The sequence below is a fragment of the Neopelma chrysocephalum genome, unplaced genomic scaffold (assembly GCF_003984885.1).
Source record: "Neopelma chrysocephalum unplaced genomic scaffold, ASM398488v2 Primary Assembly neopelma1_96770, whole genome shotgun sequence".
Taxonomy (NCBI): Eukaryota; Metazoa; Chordata; class Aves; order Passeriformes; family Pipridae; genus Neopelma; species Neopelma chrysocephalum.
The window spans coordinates 1308032-1332515 of NW_020925414.1; the positions used below are offsets into that span (position 1 = coordinate 1308032).

General features: G+C 39.8%; 1 protein-coding gene across 1 annotated transcript in view; it reads right to left on the minus strand.

The window, feature by feature from the left end:
* IL6ST (interleukin 6 signal transducer) overlaps positions 1–14835 on the minus strand; it is a 30555-nt gene extending 15720 nt beyond the window's left edge. Inside the window, exons 1-7 of the mRNA XM_027709319.1 lie at positions 14636–14835; positions 8305–8385; positions 7435–7746; positions 5818–5950; positions 4369–4529; positions 3881–4032; positions 1328–1487 (exon numbers count right to left, since the gene is read on the minus strand). Of these exons, the coding sequence (XP_027565120.1) occupies positions 1328–1487; positions 3881–4032; positions 4369–4529; positions 5818–5950; positions 7435–7746; positions 8305–8371 (985 nt within the window). The 5' untranslated portion in view covers positions 8372–8385; positions 14636–14835. The remainder of the gene's footprint in view (positions 1–1327; positions 1488–3880; positions 4033–4368; positions 4530–5817; positions 5951–7434; positions 7747–8304; positions 8386–14635) is intronic.
* Between the last annotated feature and the right edge of the window lie 9649 nt (positions 14836–24484).

Consider the following 24484-nt stretch of genomic DNA (forward strand, 5'->3'; position numbering starts at 1 on the left):
ACAATGTCATAACAGCTGACTGAAGCACTGCAAGTAGTTGAAAGGCCAGGTAAGTTGGTGAGCTCCTTGTAGCATAAACAGATTTACTGCATGGCAACAGTTTTACAATGCTGAGGATTTGTTCCACAAAGCACTGAAAGCTGAGGCTTGACTGATACTCTTAAGTAGCTTTTTTTTTAAACAGGCCTCTGAACTTTAAACCTAGTGGTTTGCTACAGTTTGTGTATCTTTATACTTCAAAGTTTACACTTTGAAATTGTATGTATACTGCTTGCAAAGTCCTTTTGTGCAAGACTAAACACAATTGAAATACTGCCCCCAAAGAGCTTAAGTATGAAGTTGGTAAGAAGTTTTCCTCATTAAATTATGACCATAGCAATCAGTGTTCACCCCTACTGAAAGGAACAGGATATTACAAGTCAGATCTATAAAACAACAACTCCAATGGTACATCATCAAGAAGGAACACTAAGGAAACACTGAATTTTGTGATTAATTATAAACAAAATAAAACTATCTTCCACATAAACTCAATCTTGCTTAAACTGAGATGACTTTTACAGATAGCATTCCCTTTCTTATGCCTCTCACAGTGACAACCATATCAGTGATGAGTAGCAGGACTCTTGATTACTATGTGTGTAATGTAAACAGTGAGTACAAGACAGTGCAGAGACAGCTGTAAGTGACTAATAAGCAAGAAAGTGTTACAGATGCAGAAAACCTTAGGAAAAGTTAAAAGTAAATCAGAATGTTGTATTTAGATGCTTTGGTGCATAAGAGGCTACACTTACTATATGCACATTATTTTATATCATTGCTTTACTAAGTTTGTGAAGAAGTCTATGCATCCTATGTGAGTAAAATCCTCTGTTTCAAAATTGTTGATGCTTGTTCACCTACAACTTTACCTACTGGTGTCCTAAATATCACGTTGTTCACAAACTAAGGCAGCAGGTCTACCAATAAAATACTTCCTAATAGGCAGAATAACTTCTGTTACAGGGGATAACCTTCAGAATAGAAAAACAAGCATAAAGCCTACATCTCCTCTAGAAGACACAGAAGTTTTCTGTGAAGAAAGCTTCTTCCCTACCTCCCATTCCAGCTGTTTTCAGGAAGCACCGCTAGACTGGCTTAATGGGAAGCTATTCTTATGCTCCTTGGAATGCACGGGTCAAGTCAGTCAGTGCTGAAAGTAACTCAGGAGAGCTTTGTTGCATGTCTAATCAAGAAACTCAAGTGAGGATACGCAGCTGGCTATCGCCAAAATGCTGAACACTCACACACTTTGAAAGTCAGTGACCTACTTTCACATATTACTTACTATCTTCAGTAGTGATTCCAGTCTTTTCTTCACTCCAGTCACTCCAGTAGCCCACTCCATCTTCCTTCATGCAACGAATGGAAAAGACATACTCTGTGAAGGGCTGGAGCCCTTGAACACTGAATGAAGTTCTTGGGGAAGCTGTATCTTCAGAAGGAATCTATACATGGAAGAAAGATTTTAAAGGCACTGATCAAAATACTGTAAAGCTGAGTTCTGTGCTACTACAGCTGTCATCCAATAGGGCTCCCCACTGCATACACACCCATAGCAAACAACAGTTTTCCTCCCCTCTTATTTCCAAAAGCTTCAATTCTCCACCGTTGTTTGACAAAGATTCAGTCAGAGTTGTGTGTCTTTACCAGGTATAACAACATACATGCACTAGAATAGTTAAGCACCTATCTCAGGACAATCTCTCATATTCTGTTATTTTAGCTTATATCTCTCTCTCTCCTTCCTTCTCATATAATTCTAATTCTGCTACTTACTGATCTGTAATACCCTGTCTCACATTTCAGAACTTCACTAGGTTATCTGCTTAATAATTGATTGCAAAATTATTGATTGCTAGAAACCTTCTATAAAGCTAAAGAGTCCAGGATCATTGCTTCCACTGACACAGAACAGTGTTTTTCAACTGACAGTGAAAATAATTCTGAAGTAGTTTATACTTTTGCTAATAAATTAGTTTATTTTCATAGGTTCTTTTGTTTATCTTAGGTGAGCAACTGAATGCCAGAAAAATAATCTTACTGTCTATGTACAGAAACAGGTGTGATGTAAATAGACACAATTAGGTATATACACACACTCTGTCACATGTTACTCCATTTGCAACAATGTTTTTATAGTGAGGAATCCTGCAAGAGGAATAACTGCAGATAAAACATAAATGCAGGACACTTAAGAGATTAATCTTGAGAGCAAAGAATTACCAAGATAGTCAAAATTTACCACAGCTAAGCAAGTTCAGCTGATTTAAAAGTTACTGTTTCAATGGTCTTGTGCACATGTTAAAAGGGCAAGACAAGTTAAAAGAACGTGCCCTATTGTCCTATAAAGACAAAATATCCACACAGGTGATCTTAATACATAGTCTCTGCATCAAAAACCACATTAGTCACAAGGGCAGCTGAGTTATGCTACCTGCTTCAAATATAGTATTTTGGTAAAATCAGAAGCAGATTTCCTTTTAAACAGTCATGGAATTCAGAATATTTTCAGGCCTCTGCACTGAAACAAGATCTTGGAAAAAAAAGAGCATTTCTGGAATACTACTGCTCTGATAAAAGGTCTAAAGTAAGGAAAAACTGAGAAACTATTAAAAATGTGTCCATAGACTGACATAGAAGAAAAAAAAACCACCACAGATCTTGATGATGGGAAGATAAGGCAAGGCATATTCCTTACTCTTTTCCTGTTCCTTGACTGCAACACACTTAAGGTAGGTATGCAGGGCAGCCAGATTTACAGAATTACACAATCATTTAGGTTGGAAGAGATCATTGAGGCTAACCATATACCTATCACTGCTAAGTCCACTACTGAACTGTGTCCCTAAATGCCACATCTAGACACTTCCCAAACAGTTCCATGGATGGTGACTCTACAACTTCCCTGGGCAGCCTGTGCCAATGCTTGACAACCCTTTCCATGAAGAAATTTTTCCTCACATCCAATCTAAACTGCCTCGGCACAACTCGAAGCCATTTCTTCTTGTCCTAACGCTTCTTACTCAGGAGAAGAGACTGACGCTGACCTCGCTACAACCTCTTTTTTGGTAGTTGTAGAGCGTGATATGGTCTCCCCTGAGCCTCCTTTTCACCAGCTTCACTGCCCTTCTCTGGACACTCCCCAGCACCTCAATGTGTTTCTTGTAGTGAGGGCCCAAGAACTAAACACAAGATTCAAGGTGTAGTCTCACCAGTGCTGAGTACATGGAGACACTCACTGTCCTGGTCCTGCTGGCCATATTATTTCAGACCCAAGCCAGGATGCCATTGGCCTTCTTGGCCACCTGGGCACACTGCTGGCTCATGTTCAGCTGCTGTCGACCAGCACTCCCAGGTCCTTTTCTGCCAAGCAGATTTCCAACCACTCTGCCCCAAGGCTGTACCACTGCTTGGGGTTATTGCAGCTCTAATGCAGGTACAGTAAGTTCAAAAAAGCATTCCAGAATGGCACAGTGTTTACCCAAGCTCTAAATGACATTTAGATCACTGTTTTTGCAGTGTATGGGAAGCAGAAAGTTCTGAATGTTCTGTATGTTGCATATGCAGAAAAAAATTCAAAATAAATGTACTGCATTGTGATAGGGAGGACAGCAGAGAAGCCCACAAAGATAAGAGAAGGTCACTGTACTCACAGTGTGCAAAAAAACTGCTAGTTCACAGCCCTCATGAACAGGCCAGATCAACTACCATGGGTAGGCATATAAGGTGTAAGGAAATAAAAGTGAATGCTCTGAACTGCAACAGTGAGGGAACTTCTGCGGTTTCACAGATGGTTGGATAACACAAGAAGAGTGGCAAGGGACATAAATGGTATTACCTCCATCCAGTTTGTGTCACCAGTGATCCTATAGCGAATATTGAATTTCAGCTTCATCACAGCAGATGAAATACGATTCTCCCAGGAAAGCTTCAGGACAGTTGGCAGGATTCCTGAGTTGACTGTTACATTGTAGGGAGACAGTGGTTGAACTAGAAGAGAAGAAGTCAGAGTCAGCATCACAGCTGTATTTTACAATGATTTTAGGAGCTGGTACACTCCATTGCAACACTACCATTAAAGCCTTTCAGAAGCTCAAATGCCTGCTACTTCACACTATTTTCTAAAGCAGACTATTCAACATGAACTTGCTATCTGAATTGTGATGAAATCTCTCTGCCCCTACCTTTGCCCAGCACAGTTCAAATTCTAGTCAACAACATTTCTGCAGTGTTAATTTTTATAGTGAAGAAACATTAACATACTAATTAAGCAATATTCACAGAAGCAGCAATGTACTAATAAAGCTTTAACAGGCATATAGTTACCAATATCAATGGGATCAAGAACAAGGGGATCAGATTCAGCCTTCCCAAGAGCATTTGCTGCTTCTACCCAGATCTCCAGGTTAACAAAGAACTGAACATCAGGAATTGTACAAGAATTGTTTACATCTTTTGGTATACAGTCGGGAAAATTCTCTCGTGGCCTAAATAAAAGAGAAGGAAAAACAAGGTACAAAGTAGTAAGTTTGGTTTGCTTTAGAGAATATTTTAAAGTAGATCAGAGCAATCAATCAGTTTATCTTGTATGTTTCCCCTCTACTACCCCTATGTCTAATCTCTGTAAGCAGAGGGGTGGGAAGAAAAAGTAAACAGATGAGAATGGCTTGTTCAGCCACAAATGCATAATTGCATTAGAATTGAAACCAGAATAAAATCTCTTGGCTTCCAGTCACATACCTTCAAAAGCACCAGCCACAGTATTTTAATTAAAGTTGTATAAAAACCTGATTTAGCTTAAAAAGATAAAGATCAAGAACTGATATAACTAATCAAAAGCAACATGGCTACTAAATAGAAGCATATTTATGCATTAAGGGATGTAGTCAGTACTACCTGTATACCCATCAAGAGTACAGTGTTAGAGGTGCAACACAATTTCTGTTCACCACCTCCGCTACATTAACAGTAGATAATTCTAGGGTATCAGGAGATTTGTAAAGCATTAAGGTTTTCTATCTGTGCATACTTTCTACTACAACTGCTACCACAACACTTTAGCAGAATGGGGTAGATGGAAAGCTGAAGGCAGTCACTCTTGTTTCCAGAGCGGAACAACAATTCTGCTCATTCCATTTTAAACTACAAGAGACCATTTGAAGAGTTTGAAAAATACTTAATTTGCTTTCATAGTAGAAATACTTTGCTGAAGCTTTCATGTTAGGGTTAATTCAGAATAGCATTTGTCTATGATTCTTATGAAGTGCAGAGTAGATAATACCCCCGCAAAATTCAGTCACTATACGTTGGTTTCTCTACTTAGACTCATAGAATGGTCTGGAGTGGAAGGGATCTGTAAAGGTTACCTAATCTGATCCTCCTACAGTGGGCAAGGACCTCTTCTACTTGTTTAGAATGGGACAGAACAGTCAACTCAGAAAAATGAAAAATACATAATTTGGGTACAGCCACCTTTTATTAGGCGTATTGTAGTCAAGCCACACTTATCTTGTATTTGAAGAATGGAAAACCATGAGATTGTTGTTACTCTAAAACAAGTGCAGCAACAAATTTCATGTCTGACTTAGAATTATTTTCAGTGACAACTTTTTTAACTCTTCCCTTTCCCCTCAAACCAGACAGATAACAATGCTTCAGAAAACTGGACTTAAATGTTAAGAACTTTTCCAAAGCATCAAGGAATTTCAAGGAAGTTTGGCTTAGCCTACAGATATTCTTCACAATTATTCAGATATTCTATAGAGGGCTACTTACCACCTGTATCTTAACCTGAACTGAGTATCCAGGAATGTATGCCTTCCAGGGTTCCAGGTACAAGTCATAGGATATGTGAGTTTTGACACCTGATGCACAATGCAACTTAAGTTCTTGGGCTTCTCTGGGGGCACTGTAGAGAAAGTTAGCAATAATTAATCTATACACACACTTCAACCCAGTAAGAATCATTCAAAGTGTTCCATTAGGGCAATTTCAGTGAACATTAGAAGTATTTACTCAATTTTATTTCTAAAGGAGGTGGCAAAAGAGTGCTAAGGTATGATCCAGTAATCAAAGTCGAGAAGCTTAACCAGTTGCTTTGAAAAAAACAGTAGGCTGTATAAGGACAAGCACCTGGCAGCAAGGAAAGACAAAGATTTCTCATTCTGAAGCAGAAAATCTGATATCAACCAATTCTCATCTAAATATATTTTACTTCATACAGGATGCTTTAGCTGCAAATGCATGCAAGAAGATTAGGGATTGTCATCAGTGCACTGTACTGTGTAAGAAACTTCTTCAGAGTGCAGCAAAATTATTTGCTTTCCTTCTTAAACTTATATTGTATTCTTCTCAAACCTGTCGTTAGCCTCATTATTTAGTTCTTCTTTAACTGAAATCAAAATACAATAGTTTTAAATACAAATGCATGTCAAGATGCATAATGTGAATTACAACTGCAGAATGTCATCTGTACTGTCCTTCAGTTTGTCATAATTTATCTGTCCTCACCTTTCCACATGTTTTATCTGTCACATCTTTTCCAGTGACATATTTACTCCTCAGAAGTTGAAACAGGAAACATCACTTTTCTGTGAAAGTATTTTGTAAGTCATGCTAGAACCACATTAGTCTAAATTGTGAACTCAAGCCAGTGGACCATTCAACAACTGCAGTACCTTTTGCCAACACTAGGAGACAACATAATTCATCAGCCATATCATATGATATTTAGGACATTTTAACACTTATTCCATAAGCAGAATACCAAGTAATTAAGAAGTAGCATATAAAGTTTTTCATGCCACTTTCTCAAGACCTCAGTCTTGTCTCAAGGAACATTTGCTCAGAACTACAAAAGTACTACCATTCTAGAACAAGGGAAGTTTATAATGAGTTAAAAGTATTTCCTTATGTTTAGAGGTAAAGTAATACAAGTAATATGTTCCATCCTTAAGGCAGTTCAGGTTAGCTATAGTGACACAGATGGACTAAGTATTTCTCAATCCATTAGTGAAGAAAACATTAATTTCAAAATTCAAAATCAACACTGATACAGAAGAAGAAGTAAGGAAAAGTAAATTTCCTAGGCTCTATTTCTGTTAAATCCATCTTAGTTCTGTAATCCAAATCTTCCTGCTTGAAGGTTTTTCTGTTGTTCTGTTTTCATCCTATTCAAACACTGAAAATGCTGAGTATTTTCCACTTTTTAGAAAACTTTATTCAGTGCATATTTACCAGCTTTGCTGTCATGTAATCTGACACTATTTTTCTACAATTATCCAGGAACTGAGGGAATGAAAATAAGTGTATCAAGAAATGCACACTTTCCATTGTTTTCATTTTCCCCTGTTTCTCAGAAGACCAGAATAACATGAAAAAAATGGTACTCACAGCCTACTGTAACTGTAATTCCATAAATGTTCTGTTCAATCTGTCCATCTGCTAAAATGTTGCATGTCAGAGGAGTAGCTAGTGAAGAAGTGTCATTAAATGTGACACTGGAAACTGTTCTGTTTATTTCACGATATTGTTCTTTAGGTACCACTCTATTTTTAATTTTCCAGATAATTTGACTAGCATAGATATTGCCAAAGTCAAGACAACTCTCATTCAGAATGCATAATGCTGTGAAATTGGAACCAAGGGCCAATACAGGAGATTCCGGGATGATGTGACCACATGACTGCACAAGTCCACCTGAAGCTAAAAAGAAAAAAAGAATTTCACCTTTTTTAAAAACTACAGAGCATTCCATAATCAATACTGCTGATACATTGCTAGTGTAATGTCAAAAATACTACACGTGTCTAAGTAGGAAGTTAAGTAGTGCTTGACAGTTATAAAACTGAAATGTATTAGTAGACCACCAAGCAGATCTAAGGGGCAAAACCAGTGCAGTGTTCCTTAGGCTTTGCAAAAGCATTTTACCAAGCAAGAAAAGCTCTATTCATAAACAAGGGCATTTAGAGAGAGGAGAGTCTAGGGCTGAATGTTTATATGTTTTGAATTAAGAAGTTATTACTCCTGAAGTTACTCTTGCAATAAAAAGGTATTTCCTGTTAAGAAAGTTAAAACAGAAAAATCAGGGTAAGTGTGGACCTTTGTTGTGGTGGACTAGCATTAGAAGAAGAGTAGGTGTCCTAACACACCTTACTTTCTGTCCCCATCCCACAGGCATCTAGACAAAAACAAGTATGTTCTTCAAATATCTGATTTAAGAAGTTCTACAAGTCTCTTGTGTCTGAAAAACAGAACTCTTACCTTCAACAGAACAAATATTCAGCAGCAGATAGAATCCATAGGCCACCCAGTTCCACCCAGAAAACATGCTGCATGGAATTCCTGTAACAGAGAAAGATATATATATATATAGATATATATATATATATAGATATATATATTTTTAAACTATTACTCTTTAGGTTAGATCAATGTCAAATTCAGATGTGCATTTACTTTAAGATCATTTCTCACCTATGCATATTTACTTTCCTGAAAGAGTTTGTATCTTCTCACTCTAGAGAAAGAATGGGCATATTGTATTCATTTCCCTCACTGCTAAAACAAAATTAAATGTCTACTTAAGACAACCGACGCAGTTTAAAGCCTCATCAGGTACAAATTTAAGAAATGTATAAGCTTAAGGTTTTCATGTTGTATATGAAAACAAACTTCACTGGTACTTCCATGGGAGGTTCAGTTAGAATACAGAGCATAACACTGTGCTTCAGGTTTTAAAATATATCCCTATGAAATTGGTTATGGTTACCATACTCACCTAGCTTTCAAGGACTTTGGACAAGGTTCAGAACAACTCACCACAAAACCATGTATCTCATTCACAAGAGTGAATTAAAATACGTTCCATATAAAAAACTGTTGTCTACTATAGAAAAAGCACTAATTATTTCTTTAAAACTTTACAAGGGAGTTCATAATTCCTCAAAAGTTGGGAAGCTTTTTGTAACATCTTATTTATTTTTATATTTCAGCAGAGCTCACTCATTCTCAGTTTTGACAAATCTATAAAACAGTTTAGGGGAACTGAAACATTCACATAGTAGCTTCCACCCCAGTTGTTTTGAAGCCACAAAGTCTGTTCTGGTTTTCTCAACTTGCAGTTGTAAAGCAGCCCTAAACTACTAAAAGCAAGTGACCACTCTTACTAAACATATGAGCTATTTTATTTTTAGCTGTATTTACATACCTTTACAAGAATAGTTAAATAGGATACTTAGTACACTAGCTGATTTCTAGAAGCAGCCTTCATACTGTTCATACAGCTAGAAACTAAACATAGACTTTCTAGGTTTACTAAGATCTGAGATGAGACTGCCTATAGCAACCCTGTTTCTGCAGTTTTATTTTTCACTAACCTGACAGTTTCTTTGGAAACAGGTATTCTGAGCTTTACCCGTCTGTAAAAGGCAACTTACTCTAATGTTTAAAGGAATTTCACAGTATTCTCTAGACAGGAAAATTTATAAGCTACATTCACTATTATCAGAAGAAAAAAGAAACTGCCATTTATGATAGTAAACCCTCCTTTGCTTTGATTGCATTTAATTTACTCTTTAACAGTGACAGAAAGACACAAGGCATTTCACACAGATCAGTAAAACTAGACAACACATTTAAGCATGGATATATCCGCACCAAGCCAAAACTTGATACATCAACACATTTAAGCTTTTTTTTTTCAAATCAGGATGAACAGTGTAATGTAAGGAAAATCTCTATTCACAAGAACAACAACGAAATGGAAGCCAATCTCAAACATTTATATCAGAGTCTTTGTAGGGTTTACCAACCTAGATGTCTTTCAGTAAGAACTAAAATAAAACCCACCGGAATCACACAGCAGCCTCTTCACTTGCAACTATTCTTGCAAGTCCATTACTCAAAGCCCACCAATATTTCCTACAGAGAAACTTCATACTAGAAACATTGCTGATTGAAAGACTTGACATTATTAATCATATTAACAAGCATTTATATTTGTCACTAGAAGTTTGCTGGTTTGTTTTTTGACTAAATAACAAGATATTTATCATCAGACCATAGTTTTACAGAATTGAGAATCAAAAAGCTATTCATTTTTCCTATGTTTCGCTCAAGTACTCTCACTGGGCTGGATACAGAACCATTATACAGCTTTAAATGCAATACATCTTAGGATATTTATTACAAGTGTACAGTAAAATAACTACACCAATTGATTTTTGCTTATTTTGGTTGTAATATCTCCAGTATCTGAAAAATAAGATTTCTACCCACACATGCCTTTCTGCATTTTAAAATCCCAATTAATTTAATAAATTTGTATAAATCTGCATGGTAAATACAACCAAACTCCAAAGAGTATTCTCTTTTAGTTTAAGTCACTAAACCAGCAACATCGGAATGTACTTAGGATCTTGACTTACACTAACACTTATCAGAATACTTCTTGCTACCTAAAGTTTGTTGAGCTCTATTATGGATAGACCTCAGGCTCTGTCACTTTAAGCAAGACTCATTTTAAACTATTTAAGTAGGACAATTTGAGTTGGAGAAGATTTGAAATTCATCAGAATCCTGAGGGCAGCTACAAGGTAGGTGGAAAGAAGCAGCAGCTCCACTTCACTGCTAATTGCCAACAGCCACAAAACAACCGCAGAAGCACCTTCCACACTGAAGGGGAAAGAACAAAACAGATGTAAAAAGGAAAATTTTTAAAATGATGTTCAATACAGCAGTTCTCTCCCATTTGGTGTCATCTGGCACACCACATTAGAATAATGGCAGTGTCAGCTAAACTAAGTATAACATCATTACAAAGTTACTGGTTTTCTTTTTGGTCATTATTTACTCGGATTAAACGATATTTCCACAAAACTATTCAATGATTTTCACCCCAGCTGTTATTAAGTATGGCTCAAGTTAGTAAAAAAAACCTGCAAAGCAACTGAAAATAAATGAAAAGCAATAGTCATCAGAAGTAAACAATAACAGGGAATTATCACAGATTTTGTCCTACAGTATGATTTTTTCATAGGAAATTTAAATAAAATTACTATCTTTTAAAATAAATGCTATTTCTGTATTCAACTGTTTTCCAGGCTTCGAATACTACATTTCAGTTGTCCTGAGCAGATTAATTCACACCTGAGAGGCTTAAGTCCAAATCTCTACAGTACCTTGCATTTTGGAAATTTAGCACCTGTTTTGAGGGAGCAATGAAACTCCCCATAGGTTATGGTACTTAATTATGGTACTGCATTCAACTCCTAAAATGCAAGAGAACCGAGACTCATGCTCCATCATCTGCAAAGGAGAGTTAAGTGGAAAGCCCACCCACCTACAGTATGAGAACCAAGCAGTTGCAACTATAGTGTCAAAATCATGCTACAATTCAGCAGATATCTGCTTTAGGCTATTCTGATGTATTTTACTTCTCCCCCCCTCCGCTGATCAACACAGTTTGAAGCTACGCACCTCCTAGCCCACAAAGGATTTATTACAATCCCTTCTAAGGTATGCTACTTTAATAATTTAGTTCTAGGGGAAAGAACCAGAATTACACCTCTATCCATCTAGCCTACATGAAAGCTAGAACTGAAAAAAAAATGGTGGGGCTTGTAACTAACAAAACAAGGACCCATACTTCACATTAGAATGAGGAACATACTTCTCTGCAAAGTAGCATCTTCTTATCTGAGCATGTAAAAATGCTAAAGCAAAGAAACCCTGCATATAAGCCAACCCAAACTTTAAAAGATAGTGCCATTATTCAACAGAAATGTTAATCACTAATTGTTCACCATTAACTACTTTAAGTCAGACTAAGCCGTTGGTCTAGACAACAGAAAACTCAATAGTTTCTTTCACTCATTATGCAGAGCCCAAAGCTGGTATAGCGTATTAGGAATCTAAGGTGCAAATTGAACCTGATGCTGAACTAACATTGAAGCATCTAGTCAGTTCAGATGCGTTTCATAAAAAATACCCCAAAAAACAAAAAGCCAAATCAACACCTATCTACACTATGCAGTTGTTGTGCATCACTAGGTGAAGACAAAAGGGAGACAGTGAAAGAAACTGATGCTTGAAGTTTGTCAAGTTATTCTCAGTTTAGTCTGCCTAAGTGGCAAGGCATCAAAGTGCATCAAAATACTACAGAGTAAAAACAACACAGTCAATTTAGAAATGCTGTCGGTAACAGTCCTTAACTCACAACATAAGTTATCTCATAGAGGAAGAAAACCTGTTAAAATGCTCTGATTATTTCAGTAAAGAGACTTATAAAACTTATATGCTACGGGATCACCCCATTTAAACTCTAAATCATATGGAACTCCTATTATTCTTCTTCACATCCTGAAACCATTTTGAAAGGAAAGCACTAAGCCTTCATGCCTGAACCTTAAGCTGATACTTCAGGCAGTGTCCTGTGGAAAACTAAGAACGACCCTAAAGCCAAGCTTCATATGCACAAATAGCAACAGTGTTGCATTTTATAATTAACCTGTGACCTGTTTTTGAAGAAGTGTCAGGCATTCATCCAAACAAATTAATCTTATTTCATAAATCATGAGAACTACCCCAAAATGAATACAAATGTCATATAACGAATTATCATTTCTCCGTTTCAGAGAGGTGACAATTACTTTCCAAATGACCTGCAAGTGACAATGTCAGCTTAAGAGACTGTAGCCAAAACATGTACTTGCCAGCAAAGCCGACTTGCAAGTCAGCAAGTTCAGATAACACCACAACCACCACAGGAAGGTGTTCAGTCTGTTAAGACTCATCACCATGTAAATCATGGAAGACCAAAGGTTGCTGGCAAATGGATTTACAGAAATTCCTCAAAAAAATTAAGAGCCAAGTTTAGAGCTTCAAGTGGTAATCTCTCACTAAGAATCCACACAGCTCAGGCAGATAGGGCCAGTGACACTGCACAAAGCAGCTACTGCTTGAGGTTTTACAATAAGCCAGACAGATACTTAAAGCCCATCTAAAAGCTGTAGCTATCCTGAAGGAATTTTGATTATTCCAACAGTAACTGCTTTCTAATTAAGAGTATTTCATCTGCAAGCTTCCTTCCTTCCTCCAAGCTTATTTCCTTCTTGGAAATATTTATGAGGCTCAAAAAACACCAAACAACTCTAAGAGAAGCACTTGAGAATATTACATACCATTCCTTATAGGTACAGAACATTCTGAAATTCATTCTCATATTTAAAATCTCTCTGTGTGAAAGTGATTATCCCTTTCACCCTATAGCTATGTATTTTCTCTACATTACTCATTCCTTTGCCTCTAGAAGGAGGCTTCTCTCTACCTCTAGGGTTTTAGTGTAACACTCAGAATAAAAAATAAAGAGAAAATAAGAAAAACAAAAAAGGGACACAGATTAAAATTACTGAAATACCTAATAGAGGAATCAAATATTTGCTTGCAATAATTAAGTTCTTCCTGGTATTTTCTTAAAACTGTAAATAATTCTCTCTGAAATACTTCAGGATTTTTTCAAAGCTAATGAGTAGCTTTTGTCCAGAAATCAAACTAATTTATACAAAATAATGTTTTGGCTTTCCATGCACTCATCTTGAAGTTGAACCTTCCAAACTAATTACCAGCAATGCTGGTTCTCTAATTTAGACAATTCTTGCTAATTAAAAAATCATTATTAAAAAAATGGCCAAGTTTATTTATTTTCATGTAATTGTGCTAGTGCTGATCCTCCAGACAAGCAGCACAGGAAACAGTGTATCTCCATTTTATGTGCTCACTTATGGATGTGCACGTATCTTCCCCCCACAGTCAAAAATATATATGTATTGGCTTTACTTGAAGCTATTACATTTCTAGACATGTAAACAAGATTCAAATAATTACTTCTACGGCTCAACTTCTAGGAAGTAATCTCAAAATTTCGTCACCCACTCTTACATTCTTATTGTGATACACCAACATAATAGATTAAAAATCTTTTGAGTTCAGAAGTTAGATGTTCTAGAGATATCTTTTACATAAATATTCCTCTGAAAGTAAGAGTATATAAGAAGAGAAATTTTATGTTTTTATAAAAAAGAGAGTGAAAGAAAAAAGACCATTAACTCCCAAAAGTATCCAATTTCTTCAAGTTGTGGATCTCCCCCTTTTTTCACCCCTCCTAGTGACAGGACAGATCACCAGTGACAAAACTATAATCCCACATAATTCTACTCCCAGGTTTCTCCTTCAGAAATGCCTCAGAAGTAACAAGAAGCCACCAGCTGGCAAACTCCTAGTCAGCCTAACGCAAGGATGAAAACTGAGACTGGGATTTATTCTCCTCTGCACTGCCAACATACTTGGCAGACCGCTTTCCTTTGTGCCTCAGTTTCATCATCCGAGAGAAGAAAATAATGACGCCTGTTTTCTCTAGGGAAAGCATCCGAGCCCTACTACAGGGATGACTGGAGCTCCGGAGCACGTTGGAAATTACCAGAGAACCGAGACTGACCACTGCACCCACCCGCTCCTCCCTAATTCCTCAGGGAATCACTACTGGACCAGCAGTAAGAACAAGCGTGCGTCTCTTTTAAGGCAAGCAGTCTTCTACCTTCTCATCCACAGGCAACAAGAGCAAACCTCTTGTGGTGAAGGCAACAAAACGCAAATCTTCCCATCAAGGAAATGCCCGCCGATAGCGCGGCCGAGCTTATCACGAAGCCGAGAGTGCCCGATAGACGCGAGCACAGCGACGGTCGCGGCCCCTCTGTCAGCGCAGAGCGCCGGCACTCGCCATTCCGCACCGGGGGAGAGTCCAGATACCCTTCGGCCTGACCTCCTCCCAACGCCAGGGGAGGGGCAGCGGACGGGCCCCCCGGCAACGGCCCCGCGGGGGACTCGACGCATGGAGCGGCCCTGGGCGAGGTCGTGTCGCGTTCGGAGCGTCACCGCCGGGCAGCTCCGCCGGCGCTCCGAGGGGAGGCGGGACGATGCGGGACGAGGCGGGACACGGCCGCGGGGCACGGCTGGCGATCGGCCCGGGGAACGAGTGGCGCAAGGGCCGACCGCCTCTGCTACAGATCCCGGCCTGAATCCCTGTCAGCCCTGGACGAACGCCCCAGTGCTCCCGCCCGCGGCGCGCGGCCCCCGGCAGCGGACGCCCCTCAGGGCGAGGGCGCTGAGGGGGCCAGAGGGGAGGGAATGGGAGGGGACGGGATAACCGCGCTGGCCGGACCCCCGGCCCTTACCCGGCGCCGGTACCGCCGCCGCTCATGCCCCGCGGCCGCTGCCCCTAAACCGAGGGCGGGCCGCCTCGCGCCATCGCGTCGCCGTCCCGCCCGCGCGGCCCCACGACGAGACACGCTCCAGCCCCGCCCCGGCGTCCGCGCGTCCCGCCCGCCCCTCCTCCTCCTCTCTGCGCTTCCATTGGTCAACGGAAGCCGTGACGTCTCAGAGCGGGCGTGTCCAGAGAAGGGTCGGGGCTTCCCGGAATGCAGCGGCCCGTGCCGGGATCGCGGGGGTCGGGGGGGGGGGTCTGTGCCCTATCCCAGCATCCCTTTGGCCGCGTGTGCCCGATTTGCCCGAGCCTCCCGGCCCCTCGCGGCTTTCCCTCAAGGTGTGTGCCAGCTGTGCGCTCTCTTGAGGACAGCCGGCGCCTGCCCGGGCCGCCGCCGGCCAGGCTACTGGAAGCTTCTCCCGGCCCATGTCCTGCCGGGCCTGCGCTGGCGGCGCGGCGGAGGTGTTGTCCTGGGCAGGCCCGAGCAGCCAGCGGCCTTCCCGGCGTTTCGCAAGGCTCCCCTGGGAGCACGGGCGGCTGGAGAACGCGCTTGTCAACAGCTGCGGTGTGAGCAGAGCGCTGTGAGCGAGGGCAGGCTCGGTGCATCAGTCCCTGAAAGTCAGGGTGTCAGTCCTGAAAAGGTGTTTGTGGAAGGCCGGGTTGCTAAGGAATGGTCCTTAACGTAGTTCATTGATGTGATCATGATCCAGCGAAGCCTCTGTGTTCTCTCCATGGTTATCCTTGCACATTTCTTCATTCAATAACCCTGAAAAAATGACTTTTGTAAATCAGATACTAACATACCCTCTTCATTCCAGATGGCTTCCAGTTCAGGAGTGAGAAGAAACATGTTCCAGTGCCACGCCACAGACTTTGATGGTGCTGAGAGTGTCAAAGGAGGCTCGCTCTAGTCAGGAAAGCCCCAGACATCACTGATGCATGCCCGAGTTGCTTCCTGCCATACACTTTAGGCTTTTGCCCATTCACTTCTTAAATTATTTTTGGGCTTGAGTAGGATATGAGCTGTATTATATTCTTAGTTACATCTTTAAAGGAGTGGGCAGATTCGCTAGACAAATAGGGCATCTAGTTTAATACCCTGTTTCAAGCACTGGCATGAGCTGCTAATGAGAAAAGATTAAGAATTTTGGAAAAAAAAAAAGTGGAAGATAACCTATTTCTTGTGTGTTTAGTACCAGTCTGTGATTATTTTGGTTTACTTTCTGTGATGGCTTAATATCCCCAACAAAAATGTGTTGCTTACTCTGAGAATGTTGGATATTTTCTACACAACAAAGTAGAGCTGGATGGACACTTCAAAAGTCATTTAGTTCCTCTGCTTTCCTCAAGACAAAACTGTCTATACTTAAATAGTGTCTGATAGGTATTTATCCAACCTGCAGGTTAAATTTATTACTCTATGTCCCTGCTCACAGCTGATGCTCTTCCTAGTAACCTTAGATCCTATAGATGCTGCTGTTTCTCCCATTGGTGGTCTCTACACTCAGTAGTCTCGGTCCTTTCCATTTTCTCCTACAGGGCTTTTGATGTTCAGGCCCTTCTTAATGTATCAGGACAACTGACATCTGGGAATAAGTTTCACACGTTTTTCATTATGAAACAAACAATTTGTCACTTTTGCTTTCTCTTCAAATTGTGGTTGGTGTGTCTTTGATTCTGAGGATTACAGTCTGAGATTGTACAAGTATGGTTCAATTGTATAATTGGCAGATTTCAATCTGTATGGATATGCCTGCTTCAGCACCCTCAAAAATTGGTATTTGGCAACAAAGGTTTAAGTGGAACCAGGCTCTAACTAGAAGGACCGAAAAAATAATGTTGTGGGCTTTTTTTCCTCTTGTTTCGGCATGTCTTCTGTGTCTTTTAAGATCACTTGAGTTCTGCTGCTAAATAGACATTTCAGAGTAGACACTCCACTCTCCCCCCTCCCCCAGCTGACAGAAAGCCTTTTGTGACATTCTTATTCTGAAATCCTATAGCCTGAAGCCATTCCTGGTACATTGCCAAAGCTTGTAGAGTAACCCCCCCACTCCCTTTAAAACTCAGGCTTCACTTACCTACTACATGTATCGTAACTCGTCAAATAAGCAAGAGCTCTTGTATTTCACAGGCTGTTTATGAACTCGGTGTAAAACTATTTACACATAGCTGAAGTTTCACAGAAAACCAATATTATTTGTTTGCAACTGTGCTTAATTTTTTTCTGTATTGGCACAAAATATCATTTATTCAGTAACAATTTAGTTGTCAAGAATCTGACTTGTGTTCTTAGACATTAGGCATTTTCTGTTACAAGCAGGTAAAAAGTTACTATTATTGCAGCTGCCACTTTATAAAACTGGAATATTTGGGATCCCTAGAAGAGAAAAGAATTAAGCCCTTCAAGCATGTTGTGAAGTGCCTTTTCTGCACATGGACCATTTCCTAAAAGACTCTTCAGTTTGATTTACTGCTTTATAGTCTTCCCTACTGAAACACATTATACAGCTTTGTAGTGTACTGTATATGCAGCATAGTACTGGTATATAGGAAATATAAACACCAGTAATTTAAAGTTTTTAATACCCAGAGAAGTGCAAAATTCTGGCCGCATTTTAAAACGTTCCTTCAAGCTAGTGTTTCAATCTGCACATTGAATGAAGCATTATATTAAATGTTTATATATTTAATGAAATGTTTAGTCATATAATTCCTAAATATATGAGGCAAGAATAAAAAAAGGTTAATTATCAGGAATTGGACGGTCTTTGACATTAATTACTTATCTGCTTATTTAGACTGCAATTTGTGTTCCAGCACAGTGTTCAGATCAGGGCCATAGAGGATATTTCCAAGCTCCCACAATCTACAGCTAGGATATAAGTAGGTGGAGCATGCCTTCACACCCTCTGCTTTTTCAGCCCCAGGAAGAAGAGGATAGCCTGAGAGTGTGGAGGTGGGCAGTGATCCTTGGAAAACATTTAGTGATTAGCAAAGGTTTCTAGGTAGCTACTTGACTGTGGGATCAGAGATATTTTTAGAGATGCTCTTAGAGATTGCCAAGGAACAAACTTGTACTACTCTTTTTGGATATTTGAAGCAGTTTTGTAACAAGCTGTGACAAGGTTTGCAGTCAGTGCAAAATCTACTGAATCCTACAATAGATATGCCACAGAAAGGAAAATATATTTCTGGAAATTATTATTATCTTGTTATAAGGACATGAAGCATCCTACAGATGCATCAGGGGTGTGAAAAGATTCCTCAGTCTGTATACATGTGAGTTTTTTTTGAGACGGGTTGCTGTTGGGAAAGATTCCCAAAGTAAGGGAGAAGCTGAATAACAAGACCCTTCAATGGCAATGTTCTGACCCATGGCAAGTCAAAGTAATTTTCTGTGAGATGGCTGAATTGCTACATAGAATTATTTGCCTGTAAGGCTCAGTGAAACATCCAAACCTCTTGCTGCAGTGATGATGTTATCTCTCTCCTGAACTTGAACTTAGGATCTCCAGGTCTGACATTCGTTAACATGAAGAAGAGTCACTTTTTTCCCACCCTCAAGAGTGGAGAGGACTAGTCCTTTGGCCTGAGTTGTCAGAACAGTAGCAGACTGTTGTGTTGAAGCATAATCTTGAGATCATGAAGTTATGGTAAAGTCCTTTCAAAAAGTAGGGAGGAGGCAGGCTGGGGGGCAGCAGCAAGGAAAAAAATGGCTGATGTAAGTGTTGGAAATGATTTAGTGACAGTTACAGCATTTCACAGCCTTATAACTTAGCAAACATGAGCTGCTCCATGGCAGGAAAAAATAGGCTTGTTAATTCATTACTTCCTTTTGAGGCACATGGGAGTATATTTCTTTTTCTTAAGAGCAAGTAGGTGTTTGTCACCCTGTGAAAAAGGGGTAAAGTTCACTGATCCACAAGCAGCCATTATTGCAAACAAACAAATACGTACAGCTTGGTACTTGATGGCATCTGTTTCATGAGGGAATGAATGATGCATATGGCAACAGGACTGCCCTCATTCCTTAGCATCGCTATGCCCAGTAGGTTGCTAAAATCTGGGGCTTTGGACAAGATCTTGAAAAATTCAATTAGGGTCTGTAGAGTTGCAGCTAGAGTTGCAGGCTTCAGAACTTCAGGAAGATCTTGTGATTGTTGGAAAAAATTAGGAATGGGGATAGTTGACTCCTTCACATGTGATATACTTAACAGGAAAGCTTTGGGCTGTTGAAGAGGACTGGACCCAGTTCTTTGTTGTTTTTTTTCAGCAATAGAAATGGTAACATCATGAAGCTGCAGCAGGACATATGGAAAAGAAAGGGCATTAGTTATAGCCCACTTTAAATTAATGGCACATCTAACAGAGCAATGTGGAACCTAGCAACCTGTTTGTTTTTCTGGAGTGGAAATCATACAGCTAATGTCATTTTAGACCTAGGCGGTAAGCTTTGACTAATGGAACATGTTGCTGGGGGTGTTTTTTTCAAAAGGATGGTGGGCAGGACAATCCTAAAATAAGGGGTCTGGTCTTGATAAACAAGACCAAAAGTGAGACCAGAAAAAGGAAAACAAATATGAAATTTCAATGAAGATAAAATGAAAATACTGTAAAGGAATAAATTAATCAAACATAAAAGATGATTAAGTCAGAATGAGCAATACTGTTCACTGTAAAGTGCTGATTCAGAGCTAGGATGAGGTGAAGGTGTTATGACATGCTGCAGTCACTTATGCCACATGTGTGAGCTGCCCATGAATTTAGTATGCTTTTGGCAGCTATTGGAGCTAAAATGCCTTTGGAGTGATTCTGCACCCACAGACTGAATGTAGGTGTATCCTTGCACAAATGCTTAAGGCAGAACTCTTGGACGTGGGCAAGAAGACCCAATTAGGAGTAGCAGAAGATGATGAAAAAGAAGAGGAAGATGACTTCAGAGTGAGGGGAATTGTCTTTCCTAATTGGCCACAAAGATTTTCATAAGCAGTGTAGCCAATAACAAATATGCCAGAAAATGTCAGTCCTTTTTTGCCAAAGTAATCTAGTGTTTGAATGAAATAAAATGTCATGTGTGAAGAAAACTGAGCTGGGCTGGAATATTGGGCTGACAGAAGGGATACTAGCAGTAGAAAAGAGCATTCTGAAACGGAGGCTGTGGTTCAGTCTCCTCTGTTACGGGAAGCCAGTCTGTGTTATATAGATGTAACCGTGGATTCCTTTCTGGTGTTGACCTCTTAAAAACATATAAGTGGTGCTTCCTGTCCTTTCCAGTGGGTGAGGGAACAGTTCTAGTCAGCCAAATTATCATTGGCCATGGTTCTCCATGCCTTCCCCTTGCATTTTGGGCAGGCTATAACAAGGTTCAAGTCTATGCAGATCAACATCATGTGACTTGCCTCTTCAGGTTGTATGAGAACTGGCATACAAAGTGCAGAGCTACAAAAGGAGCTTGTGTTCTTTGTCCTCAACTGCAGAACACAGCAAGTACAGCACAGGGGGTGCCTGGCCCCAAACTAGACACTGTGGTTGCTCCATCAAGCAGTGGAGTCTCCAGACTAATGCTAAAACTTGTCTGTATGAGGGCTGGTCTTAGGTAGTGGAATGACTCTAAACACAAAGAGTGTGTATGAGTTAAGCTTTGTTATGGTTGGAAATGGCTTGGCTTTCGGATATTACAGCTTGTGCCTTCTCAGTGTAAGATGGTAGAGATATATTGAAGAAACTGTATATGGAGCTTACAGAGAAGAAATAATCTGCAGGCAAACTACTGACAAGTCCTTTTTGTAATTTTCCCTGCTATGCGTATTGTTCTACACTATACCACTGAAATCAGTCCAGTGAGATACCACTTGATTGCCTGGAAGAGAGCTATCAGCAATGATATATAATTTCCTTAAAGTGACACATTTTTAAAAAATGGTCTTGACAGCTTTGTGCTTGAAGTTTTCTGCTTGAGCTGTTAGAAAACACGAAATGCTGGAGCCTGTCTCACCACATGCCGTAACAACTGCTTTGCAGTCAAAATTTGGCAAACAAAAATGATGGTGGTCATGCATAAGGTATAGCCCAATCAAGCCTGGTTTCTCAATACTGAAGCTCCTCCACAGTGCCAATAGCAGCAAAAGCTTGCTTGAAGAGGTAAGCCAGATCCTTTTGAATCACAGTCTGAGAGCATCTCCTATAGTGAGCTGTAAAAATTCTCTTTAGAGCCCAGGCCCCAGTATAGAATTTGTCATTGTTACTTGGAATTCTGGTATGAATATTTGTAATCAAGCTTTAACTTCCAAGAACAGAATTTTGGAGGTTTTGTGTTTTGTATTTGGTTTTGTTGCGGCACTCAGATTTCCCAGACTCGAGTAGGAACACGTTGTCTTGCTGATGTATAAACGTATGGAAAAATGTAGACCTTCTCCAGAATCAGGGATCCTAATGGATAAAAGAAAACGGCAGACAAACATTAGTGGTAAGGGATGTAACACACACCAAACCATTATCATAATCATAGACTAATGCTCTCTCATTCTTTACATTATCATTGTCTACTCATTTCTTTTTCACTTTCCTGACTCTTTTCTTTTGCCCTTACTTTCTTCTGTCATCAAAGCCACTTGTTATTCAGTCTGTAAAGGTTGACTTGAATATATTTTGTCTATAGTTAATTAAGCAGTGGGAAAATCCTCTTGGAGAGATCTGCATACTCAAGACCAGGTTCAAGTCATGTCAATGTCAATATATCCTGAAACATGAACGGCTGCTGTTCATATTTCAAGGCTTTGTCTGAATAGATCCTTTATGGAACAATTTGCTAGTATCTGCTCCAAAGTTATAGTTTCTTGTGTTACTTGAATTTTGTTATATGACTCTCTGTGACAATCAATAGCAACTAAAAGAATAATTCATTCACCAACGATACTGTGTTGAACAAGAGGCATTAAAATTTTAACTATCCTGATGTTTAATAAGCAGTCCTTAGCAATGTGAATAAATGTATTTCAGAAATGCTTATAAATTCTTTTGTCACTCATTATGGCCTGATAAACTTGATTCAGAAGGAGTAATGAACAAATTACTTTTAATGCATTGGATTTGATGAAAATTTCTCAGGTTATGTTGACATTCTTCTGGTAGTTTCCTCTTGACAGTTCTGTACTGTGTATTACATGCATGTCACCATGTAACAGCAATAATATAAGTAGGTTCAATAAATGAAATGTTTGAAAAACATTAGTGTGAAGTTGGGTAATCTCATCTTTGGATATGTTGAGTGCACTGTTCTCCCATGAGCTGATGGTGGATAATATGAGCTTTGAGAGGAGGGTGGAACCACAGTGCCTCCAGAGCTTGTTTTCTAAATAATTTACTAAACTATTTTTCAATTCCATGGTAATCAATAACTTATCACTAATGATTGGGCTATTAGCCCATATATTGTCCAATGTGTCTACTATTTACAGGATTACTGGAATATATTCAACATGCCTTCTTATATTTTTTTTAATGATACATTTATGCCTACCTACGCTAATACAAGTTTAATTGTGTGTCACTGATAATATGAATGATTTGTAGAGACTTAGAGGACCATTAATGCCTGGAAATACAGCAATACACTCACAATAAGCAACCGTCTCCTTTGGAGCGATTCCCTGTTTAGTGTCAAGATGTATTCTGCATCTCATTTTGAAAAAAGCTGCCCTGTAGTGTTGCCACTCCTCGTGCTGGAAAAGCTTTTCAAATGTTGTGTAAGCTATGGTCTAAAGTTGCTTTACAGATTGTTTGTAGCTCAAGGTTTCTTAGAATACTCAGTGTTCTCAGGAATGACCTGGTGATCGCTGCTCTCCTGCAGTTTCAAGTGTCAGGCTGTCCTTTTCGTGCCTTGTCTTCCTCCAGATCTTCTTGCTCCACTGCATTTCTTTCCCCTGACTTTTGCATCTGGATTTGTTTGGTGTTGTCCAGAGCGTGTCTCACCATCAGGAGGCAAATTTGGTTAGGTAGGTTGGTATCACAGCCTGTGATTTATGGGAACCCTTGCTACTGACAGAAGTCCTAGAGGAGACACAGACAGGGAAGAAAAGGAAGCTGTGGTTAACAAGCTGCTGTTCTCAGTACCCGAGTTAGGACTTGATGGTGGCCTTACTTGGCACTGGTGAGGCCACACCTTGAATCTTGTTCCGGTTCTGGGCCCCTCACTACAAGATAGACATTGAGGTGCTGGAGTGTGTCCAGAGAAGGGCAGTAGAGCTGAGGAAGGGTCTAGAGAGTAAGTTATACAAGGAGTTTTGGAGGGAGCTGGAGTCTGGGGAAGAGGAGTTTCACTCTCTCCAGCTACCTGAAAGGAGGTTGTAACCAGGTGGGGGTTGGTCTCTTCTTCCAGGCAACTAGTGTCAGGACAAGATGAAATGGCCTCAAACTGCACCAGGGGAGGTTCAGGTTGGACATCAGGAGGAAGTTCTTCAAGGAATGGGATACCCAAGGAGATGGTGGAGTCACCATGCCTGGAAATGTTTAAGAAATGACTGGATGTGGTAGTTAGTGCCATCGTATAGTTGACAAGGTGGAGATCAGTCAAAGGTTTGACTCGATAATTTTGGAGGTCTTTTCCAGCCTAAATGATTCTGTGATTCTGTGAAACTAGTACCTCGTGTACAGATGAGCTATTGACTGTATGGTGATGGGATCTTGTCCCTTGGAAAGCTGCAGTTCCTGGCTCCTGCTGAGTTCCTTCCAGCAAGTTCAACCACTGAATTAGAAAAGAAAAATACAATCTGACATATAATCCTTGACAAGTTGCTGACCCTTGTATCTGAGGGATGAGAGGAAATTATTCTCTGTGTTCACGCAGTTCTTTTCTCTGTAAACAGCAATTCTTCATCCACAGCCTTAAGAAAAAAAAGAAGTCTGGGTTGAAGGCAGAAAGTTCAGTCTCATTTCTGAGTGTAAGAAGTCCCTTTTACAGATGATTGAATTCAGCCATGTCCGGAGTGAATGTAACAATTGCTTAATAATGTGAAGCCTTAAATTATATCCAGCAGATTCTGTAGGGAGATTTTGCAGGCAGGAAGAAGTTAATTATTCAAAGCTGGATCCAGATCAAGGTTTATTGGCTTATACACTGTAAACTTGGTAGCTCTAAAGTGGTAACTGACATACTTTTTTTTAATGTAATTTGTGAGCATGTGC